The sequence below is a fragment of the Belonocnema kinseyi genome, chromosome 9, assembly GCF_010883055.1.
Source record: "Belonocnema kinseyi isolate 2016_QV_RU_SX_M_011 chromosome 9, B_treatae_v1, whole genome shotgun sequence".
Lineage (NCBI taxonomy): Eukaryota > Metazoa > Arthropoda > Insecta > Hymenoptera > Cynipidae > Belonocnema > Belonocnema kinseyi.
In genome coordinates, this window is record NC_046665.1 from 43,885,388 (window position 1) to 43,909,577 (window position 24,190).

The window sequence follows — 24,190 nt, forward strand, 5'->3', positions numbered from 1 at the left end:
TGAATAGATTTATGACTCAATGGTCTACTCTCTAAATATGAATCAGTGAAATTTCACAGATTGTGAGTGAAATTTCACTGATACAAATAGCCTCTCTACTGGCATTGTTTAAACTCTTAAATCGCCTATATTTAAACATTTTTTTTATGAAAGCTTTGAAGTTTGAAAGCTTCTATTAAACATTTGAACTAACGTCACAGTAGCTTCAATCCGCTCTTCATTCACAAGTATTGAAAATTTTTAATAAAACCAACACAAAATCTTTCCAGCAACTTAGGTAAATTATTTTTTTAATCTTTACTTAAAGTTTGTACAAGATAAAGGAGAACGATAAGAACGAAGAAAAAGGTTTTGGCGACAATTGTTTCTCTCTTTTTTTAAAATGAATTTTCATTCAAAATTTTTCAAATTTTTCATCCTTTTTAAAACTTTTATGACAGCTTCAATTTGCAGGTAAATTTGATTCACTTTCTCAATTAAAAATAAAATTGAAATTGGAAATTAAATGTATTGAAAATTCGAGTAAAAAGGTTCAGACCCCCCGACGTGAACGACGACGAGACGTAATTTACCGTGACCGTAACCCTTCGCTCGATTCCTGGAAAACGAAGAAAAAAATGACAGAAAAAATTGGTGGCAGCCATGCACTTGTCGTGGCAGCCAACACCTGCTTGAAGTGGCGAGCCCTGATTTAGAGAATCTCAATTTTAAAAATATGTGGAGAATAAAGCTGCAGTACGACTTGATTTTAATTAATGGGGTTTTAAGTTCAATGCAAAAATTTCAACAACAAAAAGCATAACATTAGTTTTTTAAAAGTTGATGAGAAACCGTGCTCGCATTCGCCCATTTCTGGCGTGTAACTTTCTTAAGAGTTTAGGACTTATGTAGACTGTAGACTGTAGAGAACAATTTTTTTCAAAAAACATTTTTCTCTAAAATTATGAAAGACATTTAGACCTTCACTCTGTATATAAGTATATCACAAAAAAATGGTCGTTGTGTAAAATAGAAGTCACTAGAAATTTTATTTAAAAAAATTACAATTCATTCTTTACACCCTTATATTTAACCAAATTGATTATACATTTTTTGTCAGAACTGCCTGAATACCCTTTATAACATATATTTCAGCCATCGAAATCGGTTGCCCCAATTTTGAGAAAAATTCATTTTTTTCAAAATCTGTTTATAACTTTTGTAAAAAAAAGTAGAGGTGAATGGCTCTTATAATTATATCAACTTACCCCCCCCCCCCTCTAATATAGACAAAATTCGAGCGACGGTAGATCAACAATGTTTATCTATTACGGCCTTCACGGTATTAAATAATTAATATATGTAATTAAAGGATTTTGTTTACGTTCCTCGCATTCGGCTAAATCATTTCTTTACCAAATTAAAGCCTTTTTTGTTAGTGGCAAAATCTAAATACAAATATGCCTACATAAATGGTTAAAAAATCAAACAACCTAAACCATTTTTCGATTGATTGATGCATTCATAAATAAAAAACAGCAAATATCAGATTATAAATTTTACTTTAGACATTTTTTACCATATTGACAAAATCTCGACCCAAAGAGCTTACCAAAAAAATTCCCTTTAAAGTTGATTAAATCCCCAAAACAGTTTAAATTATTTAAACAGTTGCTAACCAATTCAATTCTTAATATGAGTTACTTAAATCAATCATGGACTGTAATTATTATTTATCCTGATGAAGGTGATTTTGTTCGATGAGCGAAATAAAAATAAAATTTTATTAAATTTGTTTACTTTTCCTTTTTTCTAATCTTTTTTGATCAATAACGTTTTAATATCCTGGATTGAATCAATTTTTTTATTCGCGTAAAAAATTGTTGCAGTTAGGAAACTAGTAAATTTATACTTTTTGATCGAATAAAAAAATACGTACCTCTTCTCGTGGAGTTTCCTAACTTTCTCTACTTTGCTTATTAAACGTTCAGTCTTGGTTTTGGGCCCCCTGAAAAATCGCGGAATGTGTCAAGAATTTTTTTGGCCAGAAACTCATTCAAATCTCGAAATTTTCGATTCCATTTAGTTTTAGAAATTTGGAAAATTTTCAGATATTCGGAAGTTCTTTAAAATTGCTTTTCATCTTTTCAATTTTATTATTTATTTTATTTTTTTTCAGAATAGTTTGAACTTTTGCTTTAAATATTTGTGAAGAAATGGTACGTATAAACAAAAAAGTGTAAATGGAAGGTGTAGTGAAAAGTTTTCATGGATGTTTTAGAATGAAAAATAAAGAACAAAAGCTGTGGAGTATAAACTTAGCGCCGTTGATGTTCCAGACATTTTATAAATCACATACGCATTTTTAAATACGTTCCAACTTTCTTAAAATCTTAAACATCAAAACCATAAATATATAACTATTTCAGAAAATCAATTCTGATGCAGGACTTACCTAGGTCTTGCGATCGATTCATCAGCTCTGTCCCTGTAAAATAAATATTTTCAAGTTCATATTTACGAAGAATAACAAAAAATTTAATTATATTTTTGGTCAAATTAAACACAAAATATTCGAAAATTAAATACCCATATGGAAACGTAAAGTAACTCGAGCAGAAAAGAAAGGTAAAACAGGTATCGCGAGGAGAGTGGATACAATTATGGTAAGGAGAGTGAGAGAGAGAGTGAGAGAGAGAATGGACAGTGCGTTGCTCAATTTGCCGCCACCAATTACCGTAAGGACGTATGAGCAGGCAATCGGCTCAGCACGTTGCGTGTGCAACTTTGTGAGGTAAAAAATCGAAATTTTTACATCGTTGCCACGCGATTGAATCGCTTTGAAAAAATGTATCGAAGGCCTCATTATATTTTTTTAACCTTATCCAAGGTCTTTAAATGTATTTTCAATGCAAACTTTCATTTTTTTCACCATGGAGAAAAAAAATCAGAGGGAACTTTTTATAAAATTATTTTTATAAAAAATGGATTTCAACATACAAATTATTACTAAAAGTTCTAGAAAGAACAGAAGTAACTACAACAAGAACAACAATATTTGCCAAGAGTCAGAAATTTCTCATGGGTTTTTCGAGTAATTTCTCGTATAGGTAAAATAGAGTCGTAAGTGTTGGATGCATATTACCCTCTAATGTAATGCTTCGGTGAATAGTGAGCAATAGTTTGACGTCAACTCGACACTGTAGCGAGTTCCTTGTATATAAGCAGGGGAACTAATTAAACTCAACTCGTTCTATGCTCTAACGTCATCCCCATTCCCTTTCCTTTTTATTAACCCTCCTTCCTTTCATCATCTTTCGCAAGTTGTTGCATACTCGGCTACAAGTGTTATTGTAACAATCAGGAGTTTCAACTTAAATCGCTCCTGCGGAAAGAATTAAATTATTGAAATAATCTAACGATCGGGAAACTACGCTTAATTTCACCGAACGCCCTCACAACCATGACAAAGAACAAAAACAAAGAGAATAGAAGAGGAAACCAAATAATACAGTCGCCACTGAGATTCCTAGAAGATAACTTCGGTTTAAAAGAACGAGAAAAGCCCTTTGATTGAGAATATCAAGGATAATTTTTCGAAGTGTTGGTTAAAAAAAATGTTTAACCCGTTAAGTCAAACCTATAAAAAGCTATAATAAACTCAGCTATAAAGGCAGAAGGTAATATCAGAAATTTTGTGGGCCTTTCTGAAAATCTAACCAGACACTTTCATAAATGAAAAATATCCATAAGAACACTTACTAAACAATTGATAAAGTTATAGATAAAAAAATGAAATTATATCAGAGATAAGTTTTGGCCTTTGTCACTCCCGACTCAACTACTTTCTTCAATTTCAATCCATATTATTACATGGATAAAATGTGGACCCAAATACCATTGATAATGTATAACAAACACAAATCCTACATCTCTTGCCTATCTGTTAAGCTTGATAATCACAACAAAGACAAGGAAAGAGACAATAATACAAAAGGGCAGATACATTTAAATAAAATTAAGAAAAATCTGGCTCTAGCACTAATGAAAACATTTTGATTCAAATTGCAAACAATAATGGAAATAGAAAATGGATGTCTTGTGAATGGAAGAACACTCTGTGCGCAAAATGGATCAGCGGTTGTGAAACGGGATTGAGATTGAAACAACTGCGTATGTAACTGGTAGCAGACGATTTCACCTTCCTTTGTGTACCGCTTCGATGTGGGGTAGGTCAAGCAAGGCCAGGTGTGCAGGACTGTACTCGACCCTTGGACAGGTAACCAACAAGGGCCCAGACCAGACAGAAGCAAAGGACTAACATTATTGGAAACCCGAAAATCCCTTTGTGCAAAGATCCTGCATGCTGAGTTTAAACATCCAGTGAGCAACTCGAACCCGTATCCACTATCTACTTCTAGTTTAGGACAGTCACGTTTTTACCAGTTTTTTCCCTAAATATTCTTTTTGCTGTATCCACTTTCTACTCAAGATTTTCTCTTTTGATAAAAACTCTACTCCCTATTTTACGATAAAAAAATTAATTACAGATTTAAACATGTATTGTTATTTTATTTTTTGTAACTCGAAGTAAGAAAGGAAGGAAGAAAAGAGAATCTGGACGTTTTTAAAAAGTAAAAGATCGTCCAAAAAGCGAAAAGAGAGCACAGGTCGTTGCTACGAAGTCCAGACATTGGCAGGCCGTTTCACCCTTGAAGCCGCAGCATTCTAAGAACAAAAAGAACCTAACTCACACGATAGGAATCTGAGGAGTGGGTTAAGTTAGCCCCACCAACGATTCAAGTTCTTTGACCAGGTACCAAGGTTTTTTTTTCCTTTTTTTTGTAAGAACATCCAGTTAAGGAGGGCTTCCCAAAAATGTTGCTTGTATCGGATTTCACTTTTCGATGGGAAAAAAGTCGCCACTTTGAATAAAAACATCGATTTTTACAGCCATGAAATATCAAGAAAAAAACCAGCCATGCTTCCCTCTACATCGGGTAATTGTCAAAATACATCCCAGATTATTACAATTTTAACGTTTATATAATGCAGAAGAACATTTTAAAAAATATACGAAAGTTTAAGTACATGTATTCAAAATTTTAACTTAAAAAATAGAAGGACTGATTTTTCTTTATAATGAAGGAAAACCCTTTGAAGGAAATCATTGACAGTTCCGAATTTTCAGCATAGAGTTGCCACAGTAGGAAAAAACCTCGACTTTATAAAACATGCAAACGAAGGAAGGATTGACTATCAAGTAAAGAACTTCAACATTTTTCGAACAATTTATGGAAATGGGTGTAGAAACAGTAATTAAGATAATGAATGAATTTGTTTAGCCTTCCTGACATCCTTGTCAACTACTATCTTGAGTTTAAAGCTAGTTTAAGGCATAAAACGTATTAATTACCAAACAAAGGAAAGATAAGATACGGGAAATTATCAGGCTAGTAAACATTTTTATTTTGGAGCGACTGATTTAAAAAAAAAGAGGCAAGTGACTTAAAAGTAGATTCGAGGAGGGTTATTTTTAATTTTTAGCTGCACCACTCAAGCTTCCCATTGACTGAGAAATACCTGTATTCCCGAGGGTGCGCGGCAACTAACGAGTCGGTAGGTAGTGGCGTGGGAGAGGGCGAGACCAATGGGGATTTTGTCGACTCACACGAAAATGATATGATTTTACAGAGAGGTGGGTTCTATGGAAAGGCGAGGACAGGTGTGCAGGGCGGGTGCCTTCACAGTCTACTGAGTTAGAGAGCTGAACAATCGTTGGACAGTCATCGAACAGAAAGCTCTTTTGGCCCTAACAACAATTCCATATTTACAGAAAAAAGAGCTAACATTTTTAAAATGAACGTATGCTCCTTGCTACTGTGATAAAAACAAATTATACCCCGTAAAATGTTTTAAAATTGTATCAAGAGTCTAATTTCTGATAATATTCCTGAATATTTGAGGGACGTTTCGGGATAATTTCTGCACAATTGTGGGCAACAACAAAAAGGGAATGATGAATAATAATAGTGAAAGCCGATTTTTTCCACAACTTTCATTCCCTATTAAAATTATGCTTCTCAGGGCAATTGTACTGGAATGCACTGTTTTTAACTGAAGAAAAAATTATATAAATTCAGATAAAGTAGTAAAAATAAAAGAATTCTTACCCATTAGGAGGAAGTACTTCAGTGGAATTGGTGGAAGTTGATCGTTTGCGATCACTGTTGACATCAGCAAGTTTTGCAAAATTGGTATCACTATTCGAGAGACGAGCGCTTTTTCGGGACTCGAGAAGTCTCACTTCGTCTAGCTTTTTAACTAAACTCATGCTCTGCAAAAAACAAAAAATCAATTTAGAAAATTATATTATATACTTTCAAATTACATTGAGTGGTGACGAATGGGTCCCGTTTTTCTTAAAAGTAAAATTGTTTCTCTTTTCTTACTTCCTTATTGATACATATCGATACATATACGTTCTATATCTGCACGTGCTAATTTGACAAGCACGTTTAGTGCCTTTATCGCCTTCGCGTCGTTGTTTTACGTCAAAATGACACGACAGGGAATTTCGACGTCAAATAAGCGAATACGTCACAAGATATTTCTAAATTTATTTCTTGTACTTTAAAAGAACCACTGTTTTCAAAGAGAATTATAATTAGAGGGGGAAAAATTTCAGGATTGGCATCAAATATATATCCCGAGATTTAAAACAAATTATCTGATATACCTAAAGGAAATTTAGTAATAAATTTCGAGTTTAATAAAATATCAATTTTTCTACAGAAAAGCCATAAAATTTGATATGTAATGAAGGCAAGGTATCCATCATAGATAATGATTCGTTTCTTCTATCCGAACTTCGTCATTGCACAGATTCGTAGCGAATGCTACGTAATTCGATAATGCCTATAATTATGAGGCAATCGTTGCAGCGGGTGGGAAAAATGAAAGTACCGCGCATTTAGTGTTTAGACAGGTTACAAAGTTCTTATAACATAAACACAAGTGTAGCTAAATCCCTAAATAAATTATTTGATCTTCGTTCCTTTCTTCGATACACATTCGACCCTGCAATTCGAACTTGATTTCCTAATCGTAGCGATATTTCACGCTTGATAAAAATCTACCTTGTGTAATAATATCGTTAACTGGAGAAATCTTTTTCGAATTAATTAGCGTTAGATATGCTTATATTCACATATGCTGCTGATCCTTATTTCTCTAATTAGAAATAGTTTTCAGCCGGAAAATTATATTATACAGAAAGTTTGATATTGTTTAATTGCAAAAAAATTCATTTTCAAATCCATATATTCAATTCAGAATGATTCAAATGCACAATTGCTAAACTAAACATTAAATACAAATAGTAGTATAATTCTGAACATTTAAATTTAATATGACTTAATTGGATGGTGCTACAATTGGAAATTGTTTGGTTTCTTAAGCCTTATAATTTCGAATAATGTACGTTTTCAAGCGTTAAAATAATTAGGCTTAAATAATATTTCCCCCTAAAAAATATTCAATTTTAAACTATTTCAATTGGAAATATTATATTTTCTGGGATTTCCATTGAAAACCGATTAACATCACTTTTTATTTGTGAGGTTTTCTGTTCTTGGTGCATAAAAGCGCTCATAAAAACATAGATTTCATTTAGATCTTAAGGCTATGTGATGAGTGGGTCAAGTGACCAGATTCCTACCTTACCGACACTTTTTTTATTTCCCAACAAGAAGCACAAAGAATGGTGGGTCAGGTTCTAAATTTGTATAATTATAAAAAAAGTTTTTTGTTGTAATTTTTTTTTGTTGCTTTTACATAATAATTAAAATTTAGGATCAGACCCACCTTTCTCAGTGCTTCTTATATATTGTCCCAAACTTTCAACTTGATGTGGAGCTTCGCGAGAAAATAAGTTGGGAAATAAAAAAAGTGACGTTAAGGTAGGATCCTGGTCACGTGACCCACTCGTCACATGGCCTTAATAACAATTTAAAAAAAAAGACACTAGGCTCAATATTTGTTCCAAACTGCAAGAATCCCTATTTCCTATGAATACCATCAATATTTTATTTTAATTGAGGCATAAGTTTTTACCCTAATTTATCAAAAGATATCGGTTTTTTTGTTTAAATATTGCTCAAAGAATGTTCTTGTAATTAGCAATTGTTTGGATTATTAATTTTGTTTCGATTTGAAGAATGGAATAATTTGAATAAGTTGGTTCTGAATCAACTACAAACATTTTGCATTGCAAATATTTAATTTATAGCAATTGAACCTATAATTGCTTAACTATCAAGATTGTATTTAAAAATTGAAACCATTTAATCATGAAATAAAGGAGAAAATAAACAAAAAAATGAATAAAATGTTTTAGAAAAATGGAAAGTGTTAGCACATTTTTAAAGAGATCGTTTCACGCTCGATACTGTATTTACCTCGAGCTACGCGCTCGGTCATTGTAAATCCCGCACATTTTTGCATAGGACCTTTAAAATTAGATGTCAAACCATCAACAACTGAAATTTAGTGATTGTGAATTCTCTTTTGTTAAGGCTCTTTCATCTTTAACGAACACATTCTCATCATATGTCTCGTGAGAAAAAAAGATATGTCGTTTTGTCCAACAGTTTAATTTTGCTTAATTTTAATGTCATTTTTCACTATTATAACAACGACTTTGCATCTCATAAAAAATGTGTATCTTTTTTCTGTTGTACAGCTTTCGCATATTTATTTTTTACGTAGCTTTTGTCATTTGTCCAAAAGATTTATTTTTATATTGTTTATGTTGTTTTAAACGGAGAAAACAAAATGTTTTGAGTGCAAAATTTTTGTCCACTCATTCTTGTTCGTATCTTGCACCGTTTGACTGAAAAATTGAAGCTTTGATTATTTTTCGTGCGATCAAAATTTGAATTTTTGATTTTTCAAAAGAAAAAAAAGTTGCTTTTATAATCTTGTAGGGCTTTCAAAAAACAATGTTTTTTCCCCTTGAATTTTTTCATATCGAGTGTTTTTTGGCTTAAAATCTTCATATTCGTTTGTTATTTAAAATTTTGAAAATACTGTAACTTATAATTTTTTGTTCGAAAAAAAGTCTTAGGGACAAATTGTTCGAATTTCCGAGCACTACGAAAATAGGTATATAGAATTTTCAAATCTTGTAAAAAATTGTCCCAACAAATTTTGAAAATGCTCCAACTTTTTTAATTGTTATCCAAAATAGCTGGATAACGAACTTGTTCGTTTATTTTAGCAATAAAAATGTACACCAAAGCTCAATCCAATTTGATCATTTTTTCGAAAGTTATCGTGCTTACAGACTACAGACAGAAACCTTCGTAAAAATCGTTTTTTCTGAGTCAGGGCTTCTCAAAACGTGAAGATTTGATAAAAAACGACTAAGTCAAATTTGGTTAAACCATAGATGCTTATTATACATATGGACAATCAAATGTTTTATTCTAGCAATCAAAATATCTGAGTTGACTGGTTAATGACAGACGTTGAACAGAGGTGTAAGAGTAAACAAAATGCATTATAAAAGAAAAGAGAAAAATCTAGGAGATGAAGGTGAAATTGTTATAAGGATAAAATAGACAAAGTGAGTTTCTGCAAAGAAAATGAGAGCGATCGGTCGCGTTTTCGCTTTTCTCGGAGCGAGTGCAGGTGCTGCAATGGAGCCTTTCAGAAAAGTCTAGGAACAAACCGTAGTTAGTGATAGTAACGTGGCAGAAAACGATGGACTATTCCACGTGACGAGGTGGACTTTCTCCGACTTTCAAATTTCTTCAAGCTGCTGGTAGTATATTAAACGTGCAGCCTAATCTGTTCAAGAACGCTCGCAGAAGTCCGAGTTAAAGTCGTTGACCTTAGGTTCCTTAGGTCGAGGTCACTGGATAGGATTGATTCAATGTGATCGTGAGTAGTGCATTCTAGAATTGCACATAAACATTCCCATCGATTCTATAGCTTACATTTTTGTCTATTCCTATCAATGTTCTACTTCCATCAGAAAAAAAAAAATTGTAAACTATAGAATAGAGTGATGAATCGGTGTATTGACACGAGACAAAGGGAAAGAAGATCACCCCAGCCCTAAGGGTATATTTGAGGAAGAGAGATACGGGATAGGTTTTTTTTAGCATGAAACTCGATCCAGAGTAGGTGAATCCTGACTGTAATGCCTCAGGGCTTAGAATCGTGCACGGTAGAACGGCGATGCAAGAGTTCAAGGAATGTAACATTATACAAGGGGGGTAGTTCCGAAGAAGCAGGAAAGTCCTTTTAACTCTTCTCCACTCTTTCCTCACCCTTTATGTTTATTATTGTTTACTAGATGTATAATATCTATTATCGACTGTAAAGAAGTACAGCACTGTTAACTTTACGTTTCTTTTTCTTGGTGGCATGGTAGCCTTTAAATTGCGTGTGTCGGATAAGGTTCGACAACCAACCAATAAACTCCTTTTTAAAGTACTTCGTCCTTCAGACATTCTGAAATATGCTGGTGAATTTTCACTCAAGCACGAACAAGATCCAGTAATAAAAAGGACCCTCCATGGAAGGAGCTCAGTAAGGTACCTGTCTGAATTGAATAGAAGCAGGTACTTTCTCGGAGTACAAAAAATATAACTCTAAAGAGAAGAGAAGCCAGTTCGAGGTAAAGGCATACGTAGCCAGTTGAAATTTTCTAGAAATGTGGCAGCATGAACTTTATATGGAGCAGACTCAGTAGACAATAAATCGCGTGTTGGGAGAATGCGTTACGTTCAAGAGGGAACGAGGGAACCGTCAAGGCATCCAAGTTGCGAAACGAAGTATCAGGTGAAAGTGCATTTGCTTTCATTTTTTAGCATTTTGTCGCATAATTAAAAGCATTTCCACGAGTCAATCGTGTTTTCTTTCAGCGTAACACTTCGTCTTGCTACTTTACCAATTCGTCTTGGCGTGTTAACAGAAACTGTTGTTGAGAAAAAAAAATCACTGCGTCCAATCGAAGCAGTGTCTTGTTATTCTAACGAGGAACTCATTTCGCGTATATTTACGGTTACGTAGACACCCTGCACGACCATTTTACCTCCGCAAGCGAGCATATATTACTTCAAATGCTAGTAATTGAAACTCGACTTTAAACGTTTATGGCTTCGCGTTTCTCGAGATTGAACAGTTATACCTATCAAAAATAATGCTCTGTTCACATCCGTGTAAAATATGTAAAAATCGTTATTTGAAATAATTACAGACATTACTTGAAATAGGAATAATAGCTTTAAATAAGGCACAAGTTATTTTCAATAGACCAAACTCGTTATAGTCGGCCGCGTGAAACGTTTACAAAGTATTGAACAACTTTTTCTATTTAGTGAAACTTTTAATTATGAGTAATTTAGCTTAACGAAATCGATTTGAAAATGTGTAATCGTCGCAGGTGTCCAAGTCTGCACACAAGTTCGCTTCAGCAAACGTGACGTGCACCAGATTCGTGAGGACAGTTAGGCATGCGAACATGTCCTTATTCGTTCACTTTTTAAGAACCGTTCAATTACAAAATGCCACATGAAATTTTTTTAGCGGGCGTTCTCTTTCCAAGGTTTTCACCATAAAAATAGTTCCTACAAAAAATGAAAGGATTAGTAGAAAATTAATGAAAACATAGGGAAGGTGTCTTTTTTGTTGATAAAATTCTGTCGAAATTAAGACATTATCGTCGATCAATCCAAGGCTGATGAGTAGTGTGTTGAAATGGAAACTACGCATTCAACAGCGAGATTCAGATAGGGCACGATGTGCGATTGAACAAGATAGGGGAGCCGAGAAGACAAAAGGTGCGGAAGACCTCTTGTAGATAAACATGCAGTTAACCGCGAAAAATATAAACTTTTACTGATAAGAGAAATAATGTTTTCTCTTTTCCAAACTGGCTCCCTTGACGAGACTGGCTATCGATGATAAGGTCGATGCTGATCATGCATGGTAGAGTTCGGCCTCGTCGACTGGAACAAGGAAGGACGGCCGCATTCCGGCCAACAAATGATAACTGTAAATGGAACTCGAGCTCTGCACAGGTAAATATTGCCTGTTTGCATTGAAACTAGTCAAACTAGATCATCCGCAACATTTGACTGCGCGCAGCACACTCCTTGCATTATGTACTTACCTATATATTAGTCAAAAATCACTGATCTTCAGTTAAATTTTACTTTTATGTTACGTTTTTTAACTAATAAGTTAGATATATTATTTTTACTCTTGTTTCAGTAACGCTTTAGAGTAGAAATCGGTAAAATTTTAATATTAAGATTTAGGGAGCAGTTAATCGTGTCAAATATCTGAGAAAATAACAAACTGATCGTTCGCGCAAACTGCATCAAACACTTTAAGAAATTAACCCAACATTTTAAATTTATTTTAATTTTCACGTTCAGTTTTGGACTGTGGCTCTGATGAGAAACGGAAATGTAGAAAGAAAGTTAGCGCGTGTGATGAAGGGGCTTTCACGATGCCACATTCTCGAAGGTTCTTTAATGGCAGAAAGGAAAAGTTTAAACCGGATAGTTAGAGAATCATCGGTTCATGGATAGCCATTTTCATTATATTTGGACGTGGTTGAATCAGCTGCCCTCACATAAATCCGCTCCAAGTTTCAAATGATGGACCAGAAACACACCTGACTTGGTTTGCCATCGCGGAAAAATTATTTATTTATAACGTAATCTACGTTTTACGCAAGCGAAGTTATTCTGCAATCTACCGCTACTTTTCTGATTTCACAAGAAAGCGATCACTGAAAACTTTCTACAAAAACCAGATTTAATTTTACCAACTATATTTCCCATAAACTCCACTTTTAATTGTTCTTTTCCATTTTCAGTGCTCACGGCTTCTTCTCTTTATTTAATTTCAATTTCGAAACAACGTTTTGTATTTAAACCTCTTGCAATTAAGAGCACATTTTACAGTAGTACAATTAACGGAGGGATAATCAGTTCTTTAAAGTGAGCCACGAGGCTAATCATACGCGAGACATAAAATTGACAACACAAAGCAGCAGAAAAACCTTTCATGTTTTTTTACAATACGTTTCCCTTTTCCTGTTTGAATTCATTTCAATATGTCGAAATGCCACTTGGAAAATTTTGACCAACTTCTATCAATTCTTTTAATAACAAAAAAAACCTTAAAGAATTCTGCCTCAGGACAATATTTATGTTCTGATTATCTGAGGAAGTCAGAGATATAGAGATTGCCCATTTAGGATTTACCCTATCAATTTCTTAATGGTTTCTGACGTCACTAAGTGCCAGTTTTTACACAGAGTGTAAAAGGTAATTTCGGAATAATTTTATTAGCTACAGGTTTCATGAAAAATACAAAAACAAACTTTATCTTTCCTAACAAGTCAACGGAGGGCAGAAAAGAGAGAAAAAATACGAGGCTATTAGAAAACAAACAATCCAACAAAGCGAAATGGGCATACGGATCCATCAGGTGCAACAAGGGGGAAATCATGATTGTGAAGCGGCATCAGCGATGCAGCAAAGTACCAAAAACCTGTTCAAAAAACCCCTTACGATAAAAATGGTAATACTATTACTATACTACCTAGGAATTACCCGCCAATGAAGCAGAAACAAAGCAATCAATCGGAGAAATAACACTTAAGCAGCAATCAAGCTCCAATTTCCTACTTGGATTCTTTTTTGTACTTGTCGCGGCATTTATTTCTCTCTCTCTCCCCCCTCACTCACTCACTCACTCTCTCTATCTCTCTCTCTCTCTCTGTCAGTTCGCCCAGTAAAATAAATGCCCGAGTGGTTAACAATTCTTGAAATCTGGTATACACCTTTCACGCGGAAAAAACTTATAGTTTAAAAAGAAATATACTATAAAATTAATTTAACAGAACTAAAATATATTTCGTTAAAGTAATTTTTATTTTCGAAACAAACTGTAATATCGAATCAAGGATTTTCATATATTTAAAATTTAAATAAGCTACGTGACGCTATGAGTTTCAGATATCATAATACACAATCGAAAATTCAGGCACACATTTCGTTTAATAACCAATACGGAAAAATGAAATAAGTTTAAATCCAAATATTGAAAAATTACAAAAGTAAACTGTTAAATCAATTACAAATTTCAAATATTTTTAAAGTTAATTCTATTCCATTCATAATTTTACTGATATAATTAGTTCGCTTCTAATAACATTTTTAACTAGATCAAGGATAAATACAGCTGATTTAGCCATACAATTTTTCAGTGTTTGAAACCTCCTGAAATCCATGTAGAAATGTCTGAAATCCCTTGAAATCCAAATCAGTTTAAACCCTGTAAATTCCGTTGAAATATTTTAAGATCCTTAAAATCTCTTAAAATATTATGAAGTTCCTTGAAATTTTGAAAGCCCTAAGAAATATCTAAAAATAACTTACATCTCTTGAAATCTATAAAAACTCTGAAATTTCTGGAAATATTATAAAGCCAACAAAATTGTTAAAACTCTCATAGAAAAAACGATATGTAACGTTCACTCGGATTTCAGGGTAAGGATTACCTACAACAAAAATTAACCTGACATCTCAGGTATTCTTCTGTAATTACCACATCGCGAGGGTAAATGTCAAATTTTACCTCAAAGGCCTGGGTAACTTGAAATCATCTGCTTGCAAACAGCTCATGTCACATATTTATATGAAAAACAACCTTACAAAAGATAAAGCAACCGAGTGGCTTTTCCCGCGGATCGGTGAAAAACGTATATTAGTTTCCATGAACGAGCAAATTCACCAAAAACTTTACAAATACAGCTGTTTTTCGGACAACGAATAACGTTTGCGGCCGCTAGGGGCGCTAGTGACGGCAATGTCTGCTCTTCGCATCATATTATAAGCACTTTTTTCGAAACACCAGGCATGTATATGACATTTGGGACTAAAAATAAAAGACATCGCTTTTCAAGTAATAAGAAACTAAAGAAACTGTAGATAACGCCACGTGTCTGCTTACAATTATAGTTATTCTAAACTCTATAATCTATATCTATATCTATAAACTATATCAGCGATTCCCAAACTAGTGCCGCCGGCAGGGGGATGCCACCCCGGGCCGGGCAGCTAGGCAGGCTCGCCGCTGCGAGCAGAAGGCTACTTTCCTCGACTTTCGTGTACCTACCACGAATGACCCTTTCATTGTTATGAACTTGCAATAACTGAAATGATAAAGACTTAGCTCAATTAAATTTTAATTGGCTGAATGAATTTCGTGGTATAATTTAAAGAAAATGAAAACAAAGTTTTTGAAAAATGCAACAAAAGTGCGATAACTCTTGAAGTTATTATCCGATCTTCTTCTACCTTTTTTTAACGTTTTTTTGATAATCTAACAAATCTAACGGAACTTATTAAAATTCTATTGATTAATATTTAACCAACTTTTCATTTTTCTCAGCCGGCTCTAATTCTCCAACAACGAAAAGGTCAGCGAAGCAAGCAACCGATCACGAACGAATAGCGTCCAGTGTCTCACTTGGGTTACAGTATTGTGAAAAAATTTGAGGGTGGGGCCCCTGCCGCTCCCCTCACATTTTTTCACAATACCCTGCCGCCAAGGGGGGCACTTGACTGCTTCACTGCTTGACACACCATGTTTCACGCGAGAGAATTAGAACCGGTTGAGAAAAATTAAAATGTGTTAATATGTTAATAAGTTAAATTTTAATTAGTTCAATCAATTTCCTAATCTAGTTTTAAGCAAATGAAAAGAAAGTTGATAAAAATCGGTTAATATCTTCAATGCCAGTTGACAGTTCTTGTAATTTTACGTGTTCTTAACGATATGCTTAATCACTCGAAATGTTAATCGATTTTCATCAACTTTTTTTTCATTTTCTTAAAATTACATCTGGAAAATGATTCAGATAATTAGAATTGAATTGAGCCATATCTTTAGGATTTTAGTTATTGAAACAGGCTTAAATATCATGACAATGAAAGGGTTCTCATAGCGTGGGGGGGGGGGCTGCCGAGTGGCTGGGCCCGGGGTGAGACCCCCCTGCCGGCGGCTCTAGTTTGGAAATCGCTGCTCTATATACTACTAAGGGTAATATTTATCTTTTGCTTTATGAGCAGGTAAAAAAAATACCTGCAACAAAATTTACTCCTAGAGTTTTCAGTACTAGGAAATGTGTTAAAATCAATTGAAATCCTTAAAAATCTATGAAATTTCTTAAATCTTGTGAAATTTCTTGTTATCTTGTGAGATACCGCAATATCTTTCAAAATATTTGGAAATTCTAGTAAACTTTTTAAGTCCCTGGAAATCTTTCAAAATCTTTAAAACTACACTGGAAATTCTCCTGGTCAACCCCTTGTGATGACTGATGTATCTGGAGCAAACGGAACAAACAATTCGAATCTAAAAGCGTACTTATTTTTCGGGCCCTTAAGAGCCCGGAACTAACCTTGTTTGCAGGCATTCAAAAAAGTTTATTTCATAAATAATTTCTAGATTATCGGAAAGGCAGAGATGAAAAACGACGTAACCTCAAAATAATTCATACGCATAACATTTTTATTTAGCACAATAAATTTTTTTGTTATTATCACTCAAAAAAAGAGTCCGGGGATGTCCGTTATGATATTTTATAGCATCTCCGAATTCAGTTTTTAAAAATTTTAATTTTTGTGGAAAAAATCCGGGGAAACTGTAAGTATCACATGCCCTTAAGTTGAATTTCACATAAAGCCTGCTTTTTATTCCTAATGCTTGCATTACTTTTTGTCACTACATTTTGTTCCGTTAACTAAACTCTACAAAACCTCAGGCTTGGATTTCTTGCTAGATTCAAGTGCGTACATCTAACGGGGGCAAAAATAGTTAGAATCGTCTTAGCGTTTCTGGTCTCGCGACTCTCAAGGTTTTCTTTGTTCTCTGGATCTCCCCCTCTCATTCCCTTAGCGACCCTAAGTTCTAGCGGCCGTTATTGTCGGGTGGTAATGGCAGAACTGCGTAATCACTGTTTCCACGTGCAAGCAGCACCTGAACGTGAGTAATCCGCGTTTGCCAGGGGCCTAGGAATCTAGGAACAGTTCAAGATACAAGTACGTATATGCAACTAGTCAAACGTGTAAGGACAAAGCGTGTATCTAAGTATGACAATTCAATAGGAGGCTTGAACCTAAAATCAACAGGTTTTAGCTCTCTTTCCAATGTCATCTTCAGCTTGAGCTTTAAGGGGTTAGTACAGGAACTTCGATGTTTCTTTAAGAATTTTTTTTTCATATTAATAATTATTTTATTGATTCAAACTTTTTACAAATAAATATTGACATCAAATAATATTACAGAAAATGTATTTTATTTTAATTCCATCGTAAATATTGCTGGTACGGCTGCCTGAAGTTAGCCCTGCTAAAATCTGGTTGACATATCTCCATTTCTAAGCATCGGAAATAAGAAAATTCGCAATATTATTGAAGAGTAGAGGTTTAGATATAGTAGGGACCGCAGAAATTAATATCCGAAAAAAAATACAAAATGGCGGACTTGAAAATGTTGCAACTTTTTTTTACCATAAATTGTTTTAAAAAAAGGGTTAAATATTTATGAATAATAATTCTGGCACTTCAGACGATAAGCAAACATGTGCAGAATAAGTTTTAAAATTTTCAGACCGCTCGGTCCAGTAGTTTTTTTTTATCACCTCAACAAGGACGAAAATCGCGTTTAAGTTTTTGCATTTATGAAAATGCTCGTTCGGAGCGCTCGAGACACTTGTATCCTTTTGCATTTTTTGACATGTTCCTGAATTTTTCGACCAAAATAACCATTTACACACCATTTCTACATATATTTTATACAAGAATTTGTCATTTTTGGAAAATCGATTTTTTTTTAAAAAGTTCCTAACTACCTCTTTTAAAAACAATAAGTTTCCCCCAAGCGTCATACGCAGCTTTACCGATAATACTCCTTTAACCGTTTTTGTTTCGTGACGTACAAAGCAGTTACCCTATTTTTAATAACTACTTGCAACTGCTGATTTATGAAATTTATTATGCATGATTTAAAAAGGTTGCTGTGACGCCGACCACCCCTGCCAACTATTTTTCTGCAAAAAGAAAAAAATGTAATATTGTGGGCAGCTCTCGTATCCAACACATTCAGACATTTTTATAGCGATTTTACTACCAAATTAATTGAAATAATATGCATATATGTTACTGAACTCCAAAATAAATGGCTGTTTGCATCTTCACGGGCGTCGGCAAATATATATAGCCTAGCCGAAAAAATACCTATTTTTAGTCATTTTTAGCCCTGGGAAATGTTTGAAAGAATCTTGTAAAAGTAATGTTAAAATGACACATCTGTGAATGCATCCTCAGGATTCACTTGCGAGGCCACATCATTCTTCGTTGCAAACGGGTAACTACTGCTTTTATTGCGCAGACCTTTTCTTTGGGTCAGTTTCTATTTCGAGTCCCCAACAGGATTCAACTGGGCGGTTTATTGCACTCGCCATAAAGTTTACGCCACTCAATCTTTGGGCGAACTTGAAGTAAATTTATCAGTTTTTGTGTCATTTTTCAAACGGCCCTGTTTATTTTAAATCTTTGACCATTTGTGCTCTTCTTTTCCAACTTTATTCTGCGAGGTTTAAAGAATATTCTGTAAAATTTTCACTTCACACAAACATGACCAAAAGCGCGCGATATATTGGCAAATATCGTGGTATCACCAGAAGTCTGCTTTATTGTAAAATTTCAAAATAATATTTCTGAAAGGTGATATGTCAACAAATTCCGCCTTCAAATCTATGAAAAAAGAACTCCTCGATTAAATAAATTGGTTCATAATGTCTCACGAAAAATTGAACTCGAAAAAGAAGTTGTAGTTTTACGCGTTATAATCCATCAGTGGAACAATTCCTTTCGGAGGGCTTCAAAATGATTATAAAAAACGTCAGATTTGTTCTGACAAGCTATTCATATTTTCCGGTACCGGTGAGAATCCAAACATCCACTTCCTTTGGGAGAACTCTAATATACGTAGGGTAGGGGGGCAAGCGCCAACCAGTTAACAGTCAATGATTTTTTTAAGTTAATGAAATGTTGAATTGATACATTTTTTTCTCATTTCAAGTTCTACATTATTTTATATCATATTTCTATATGTATTAATCACATGGAAAAACAATGATTTGGTAATTTAATTATTTCTAACAAGCTGTATTTCATCGGCTTTGCCCCTCACCGGAGGGCAAAGCCGACTGCAGCTTTTTATGAAAATCAAAACATTTAAAGATAAGAAAATCTGACAGTTTGCTTCTAGGGTATTTTATTTACTGGAAAAAATACCTTTAAAGATATACAACAAGATGAATAAGTTATTTTGAATCAAAATAGAGATAACTGTAATATAACCTCTTATTCGTTGACATTCTACTAGAAACGGACTTTACGCAATGTTTCTACCGTACCTATACAAGAAACATGCATACCGACCGGATTGATAATAATAATATTTAATCATGGACATAGGAAACACGGGACTAGGCATGCCATCCTAACTTGGTCGAGCGGGGTTGAATCCACGGGAGGCGGGAGAATTCCATGAGTGGGGAGAGCCGCCATCTTACGATGTGCCATTTGATTATGCGCACGAGCATTTTTGCCGACAAACTGTGCATGAAAATATAAACATGTGGGCGCTGCCATGTTTGTCGCGGGACATCAAAAGGTGGCGGACCTCCCCCCTCATTGCATCAACCCTGCACTGGCATGCCTAGTCCCTTGTTTCCTATGTCCATGTATTCAATAGTTTCTTCCATGTAGCCCACAAGATAAGTTGCTGTTCTACATTGCCGATCATTTATCGACGAAACTTGTGACACATATGTCACCTAAGCACTTGTAAATATTATTTTCGTCCGGCCCGCCCCCCTGGCCAGACCTCACTTATTTATGAGATTTAATATATTTTGGACTTGAATCACGTCAAATTAATATAATTAGATTGTGTGATATTGTTTTCTCTGTCAAGATATCAAGTTTTTATACTGTAAGTATTGTCATTAAAGTTGAAAACTTTATATTTCTGTCATCGAAACTTCCATTTTTTCGTGGTAAAAACTGTTTTCTGTATAATTTTTCTTTTGCAACGTCAATTTTCAAGATTTTAGTAAGTAAACACTATCTCTCTGATAAAATAGATTTATTTGATGCAAATTAGAACTAAAATTGTTAAATAATAGCCATGCTATAAGGAAAATCACCTTTGCCCCACTGCTTGACGCTGCCTCCACTTACCCTACAGGATAAATTTAGTATAGATCAGCGATTCCCAAACTTTTTATGCACTTTCTGGGGAGCGGCAGGGGCACCACCCTCACATTTTTTCACAATACTGGAACCCAAGTGAGACACTGGACGCTAGTCGTTCGTGCTCGGTTGCTTGCTTCGCTGACCTTTTCGTTGTTAGAAAATTAGAGCCGGTTGAGAAAAATGAAAAATTGGTTAAATATTAATCAATAGAATTTTAATAAGTTCCGTTAGATTTGTTAGATTATCAAATAAACGTTTAAAAAAGGTAGAAGAAGATCGGATAATAACTTCAAGAGTTATCGCACTTTTGTTGCATTCACAAGATTTGTCAATATTTCATTTATTAGCTCGGATATTAACCGATTTTCAAAAACTTTGTTTTCATTTTCATTAAATTATATTACGAAATTGATTCAGCCAATTAAAATTTAATTGAGCTAAGTCTTTATAATTTCAGTTATTGCAAGTTGACAACAATGAAAGGGTCATTCGTGATAGGTACACGAAAGTCGAGGAAAGTAGCCTTCTGCTCGCAGCGGGGAGCCTGCCTAGCTGCCCGGGGTGGCATCCCCCTGCCGGCGGCAGCCTTATCGGCCGGCGGCACTAGTTTGGGAATCGCTGTTATAGATGACAAGTACTCTGAATGATGAGAAAACTATAATATATAATTATATAAGAGTTGTGATTAAAGTTATAATTTTTTTATATTTATTTTATTAATTATATTAATATTTAAAACAATAGGATCAGATTGCAAAACGTTTGCTAATAATATCAATGGGGGTTAAAATATTGTGGATAGATGAAACTGTTTCCGAAAAAGCAAGCTAAAGTTATTGAAACTGTGAATAATGGAAATTCTATATTATGGCTAAATTACGAAAATTACTTGATCCATAAATTATACAATTTGAAAATTAAATTCTAAAAAATATTGCTACACGTATGTTGTAATGTAAGATTACTGTGTGTGACAAATTTTCAAATTAATAATCGCTGGTGACCACGGACCCCGCATTATCTGCTAGTCGTGTGTCATCCATAATACATGCGCATTGTGATCAAAGTGACTAAGGTGACACGCACGACTTGCGAATGAAACCAATTCGCATGGTATCACTCACGTATTTTTTTGAGTGGAACCACAAATAAACACTCCCAAAAATCACATTCTGCAAATTAAAACATATTCTCTAAGCTTTAAGCTCAATGTGCCAAGAATGTTTATAAAAAATAAGAATCCGACACGTAGTTTTGGCCTTAGGCACTTTTGAAGTCGAGCGGACCTGTCTGCGCCTGCGGGAGAACTGGAGTGGGGAGCAGCTCTGTGGAGGGACTAGACCACGCCCACAAGATTATCCAAACGCAGAACGTTACTAAAACGTAAACTATTAGACCTACACAAATTTTCTTAATGACTTTTCGTATTTGTTTTTCAACCGGTATGCAATGGTATTAATGAAATGAAAATAAATGGTTGCAACGGTAGACGAAATGTTGCGACGCATTGGGACGCACAGCCACCTAGAACGACCCGCGGTGACGCGCAGGCCAACATCGGGGCTGCCTATATCCGTCCACGGTCGGATTACGTTGGCATCTTGTTAAAAGCGAAACCACTGCTAGCACTGATAATGTATGACCGTCCGCGAAGAGCGGCCTAACAGTCCATCACATGAAATCTATTAGAGGGCCTCAATCTGCAGTTTAATAACAATTGGAATGTTCCAAATATAAGAATAATATTTTTTTCTAACACACGCACGAAATATTCGATTTTCGAGGCATGTACTGCGTGCGGGAAGTGACGAATTCCGAAACCGTGATAAAAAGCAGTCATAAAAAGACATTCTCTAGTTGCTGCGATTGCGCTCTTTAAGTAAGATTACTTTTTCTTGCTGTTGCGCTTGCGCATTTCGAGTCAGAATTAGTTTCCAGGACTGTCGGAATCATAAATTCACTTCATTATGATTTGACGCTTGATAGACTTGATTGTGAGTAGTGAATAGTTATTGGACATACTCGAAGTGAGAAGTTACCATAAATGAGTGATAAATTACCGAAAATTTTGGAAACTTTTAGATATCTGAAATTATCGGTATTTTGCCAATTTGTCATAAATTTCTGGAAATTCCGAAGTAATTTTTGTAATTTTACCATAAATTTCCAAAAATTACCATAATTTTTAAAAAAATTGGTTTTTATTGTTTCTCAAATCGAAAATCTTCGGGACGTTTCCGGCTCGTTTACAACTCGCCTCCAAGTCCCCTTTGACTCGTCTCTGGGTCGTACAGCTAACTTCACACTCATGTGAAACTGCCTACTTTCCACACTTGTAGCACAATATACTATTTATTGTGAAAGAACAAATAAAAAACTATCGATTGGTGTAAAAATATAAAAATCGATTTTTTCCATATTAGGTCCCTTTCCTTGTGGGCGGTCTTATATTTCTACCAGTTGTAGAAAATTTGAAGCGGCTTGAAACAGGCTTTGGCATTTACTGTAGTCACCGGTTAACCTGTGAAATTTTACTCTACAGTATTCAGAGTATATATATAATGCAATTCCTCATTAGTTCATCGATTGTCCCGCGGCGTGCTAGGTTGTGAAGTCCAGGGTACAACCACTTTTAATTCGCTTCACAAACCCCGTAGTCATAGTATACAATATACATACATACGTGCAATGCAAACTCTCGTTTCAAGGGAGAAATTTAGCTGGAGAGACAGGTTGCTTCTCCAGCCGGCTACCCGATTATTTCTGTGCCCACGCTTCTCTTGATACGATATATTCGCCTCGTTTCCCGACTCCCAGCCCTTTCGCGATTCAAAAATAAACTGTATGGTATTCGATAAAAATACATACCCGCCCATTCCATCCCGAGAAAACACCCTGAAAATTGCCTTTAGCCGGTTCAGTAAAAGCCCTTCCCACACGTGTTTCTAAAAGGGGAATCAGAAACTACTACTTTTCCAGTTTTCCATCGGTTTTATTTTCTTTTTTACCTCAAGAATAACGTTCCTCAGAAGCTGCATCCTACGTAAATGATAAAAACAGATCGTTTCCTCGCGAAAGTAGTTTTAACTGCTCAATCCCACTCAGGAGAGATGAAATGATAAAGATAAGCGAATTGATTTCGATGCACGATACTGCATGGCCGCTAAGGCGTAACGATGGCAATTTTCAAGTCATTTGGCCATCCCTGGCGAGAGAAGCGTTGCAATGCGATGCCGGCCGGCCGAGTGCAGCAAGCAGAGGAACAGTGATCGGTGTCACTGTGTCGAGCAAACCGGTGACGTCACTAGACCCGGCACTGGTCTCTGCTGAAGCATCACCAACGCACACTCCTCGCATTAAATCTTTCATTCTGCTATCCTTTCTTATCAATGTTTATCTTTTTCCGCTTTACTTTTTTGCCTCTTTAAATTATCGTCCCATTGTAGTTTTGTTTAAAACTCGCCTTCCGAAAGCTAATGACAGCGTTTACGGCCTACACTTACTCCCAGTTGCATCAATGTTTCTTATGATTTAAATGGAACTTAAAACTGCAAACAACCTATCGAATTTTGCCTCCAGGTGTCCTAAGTAGCACTTAAGCTACACGTTACGATTGTGCGTGCACCTATAAAAATTGAAATTACTATAAACGGTTCTCTACACTTATCTCAAATACTGCCTTGTAATTTTTTAAATTACATTCAATGTTATTGGAATTGAAGAAAGTTTTTGCCTCGAGAGTTGTTGAGTCTACCAAGAGTAAAAAATACCGGATTTATAAACTTAAATAATTTTTTTTTAAACTGATCGATCAATCTGTCACACGGTTAATTTAGTTCCGATGCGGGTCG

The 24,190-nt window shown here is 34.9% G+C and overlaps 1 protein-coding gene across 4 annotated transcripts in view; it reads right to left on the reverse strand.

Moving 5' to 3' along the window:
- LOC117179595 (zinc finger protein 395-like) overlaps window positions 1-24,190 on the reverse strand; it is a 91,892-nt gene that overhangs the window by 50,640 nt on the left and 17,062 nt on the right. For 3 of the 4 annotated variants that reach the window (XM_033371565.1, XM_033371563.1, XM_033371562.1), the window contains exons 2-4: window positions 6,153-6,316; window positions 2,435-2,467; window positions 1,919-1,987 (exon numbers count right to left, since the gene is read on the reverse strand). In XM_033371565.1, the coding sequence (XP_033227456.1) occupies window positions 1,919-1,987; window positions 2,435-2,467; window positions 6,153-6,316 (266 nt within the window). The remainder of the gene's footprint in view (window positions 1-1,918; window positions 1,988-2,434; window positions 2,468-6,152; window positions 6,317-24,190) is intronic. The other variant, XM_033371564.1, reaches the window with a different exon arrangement.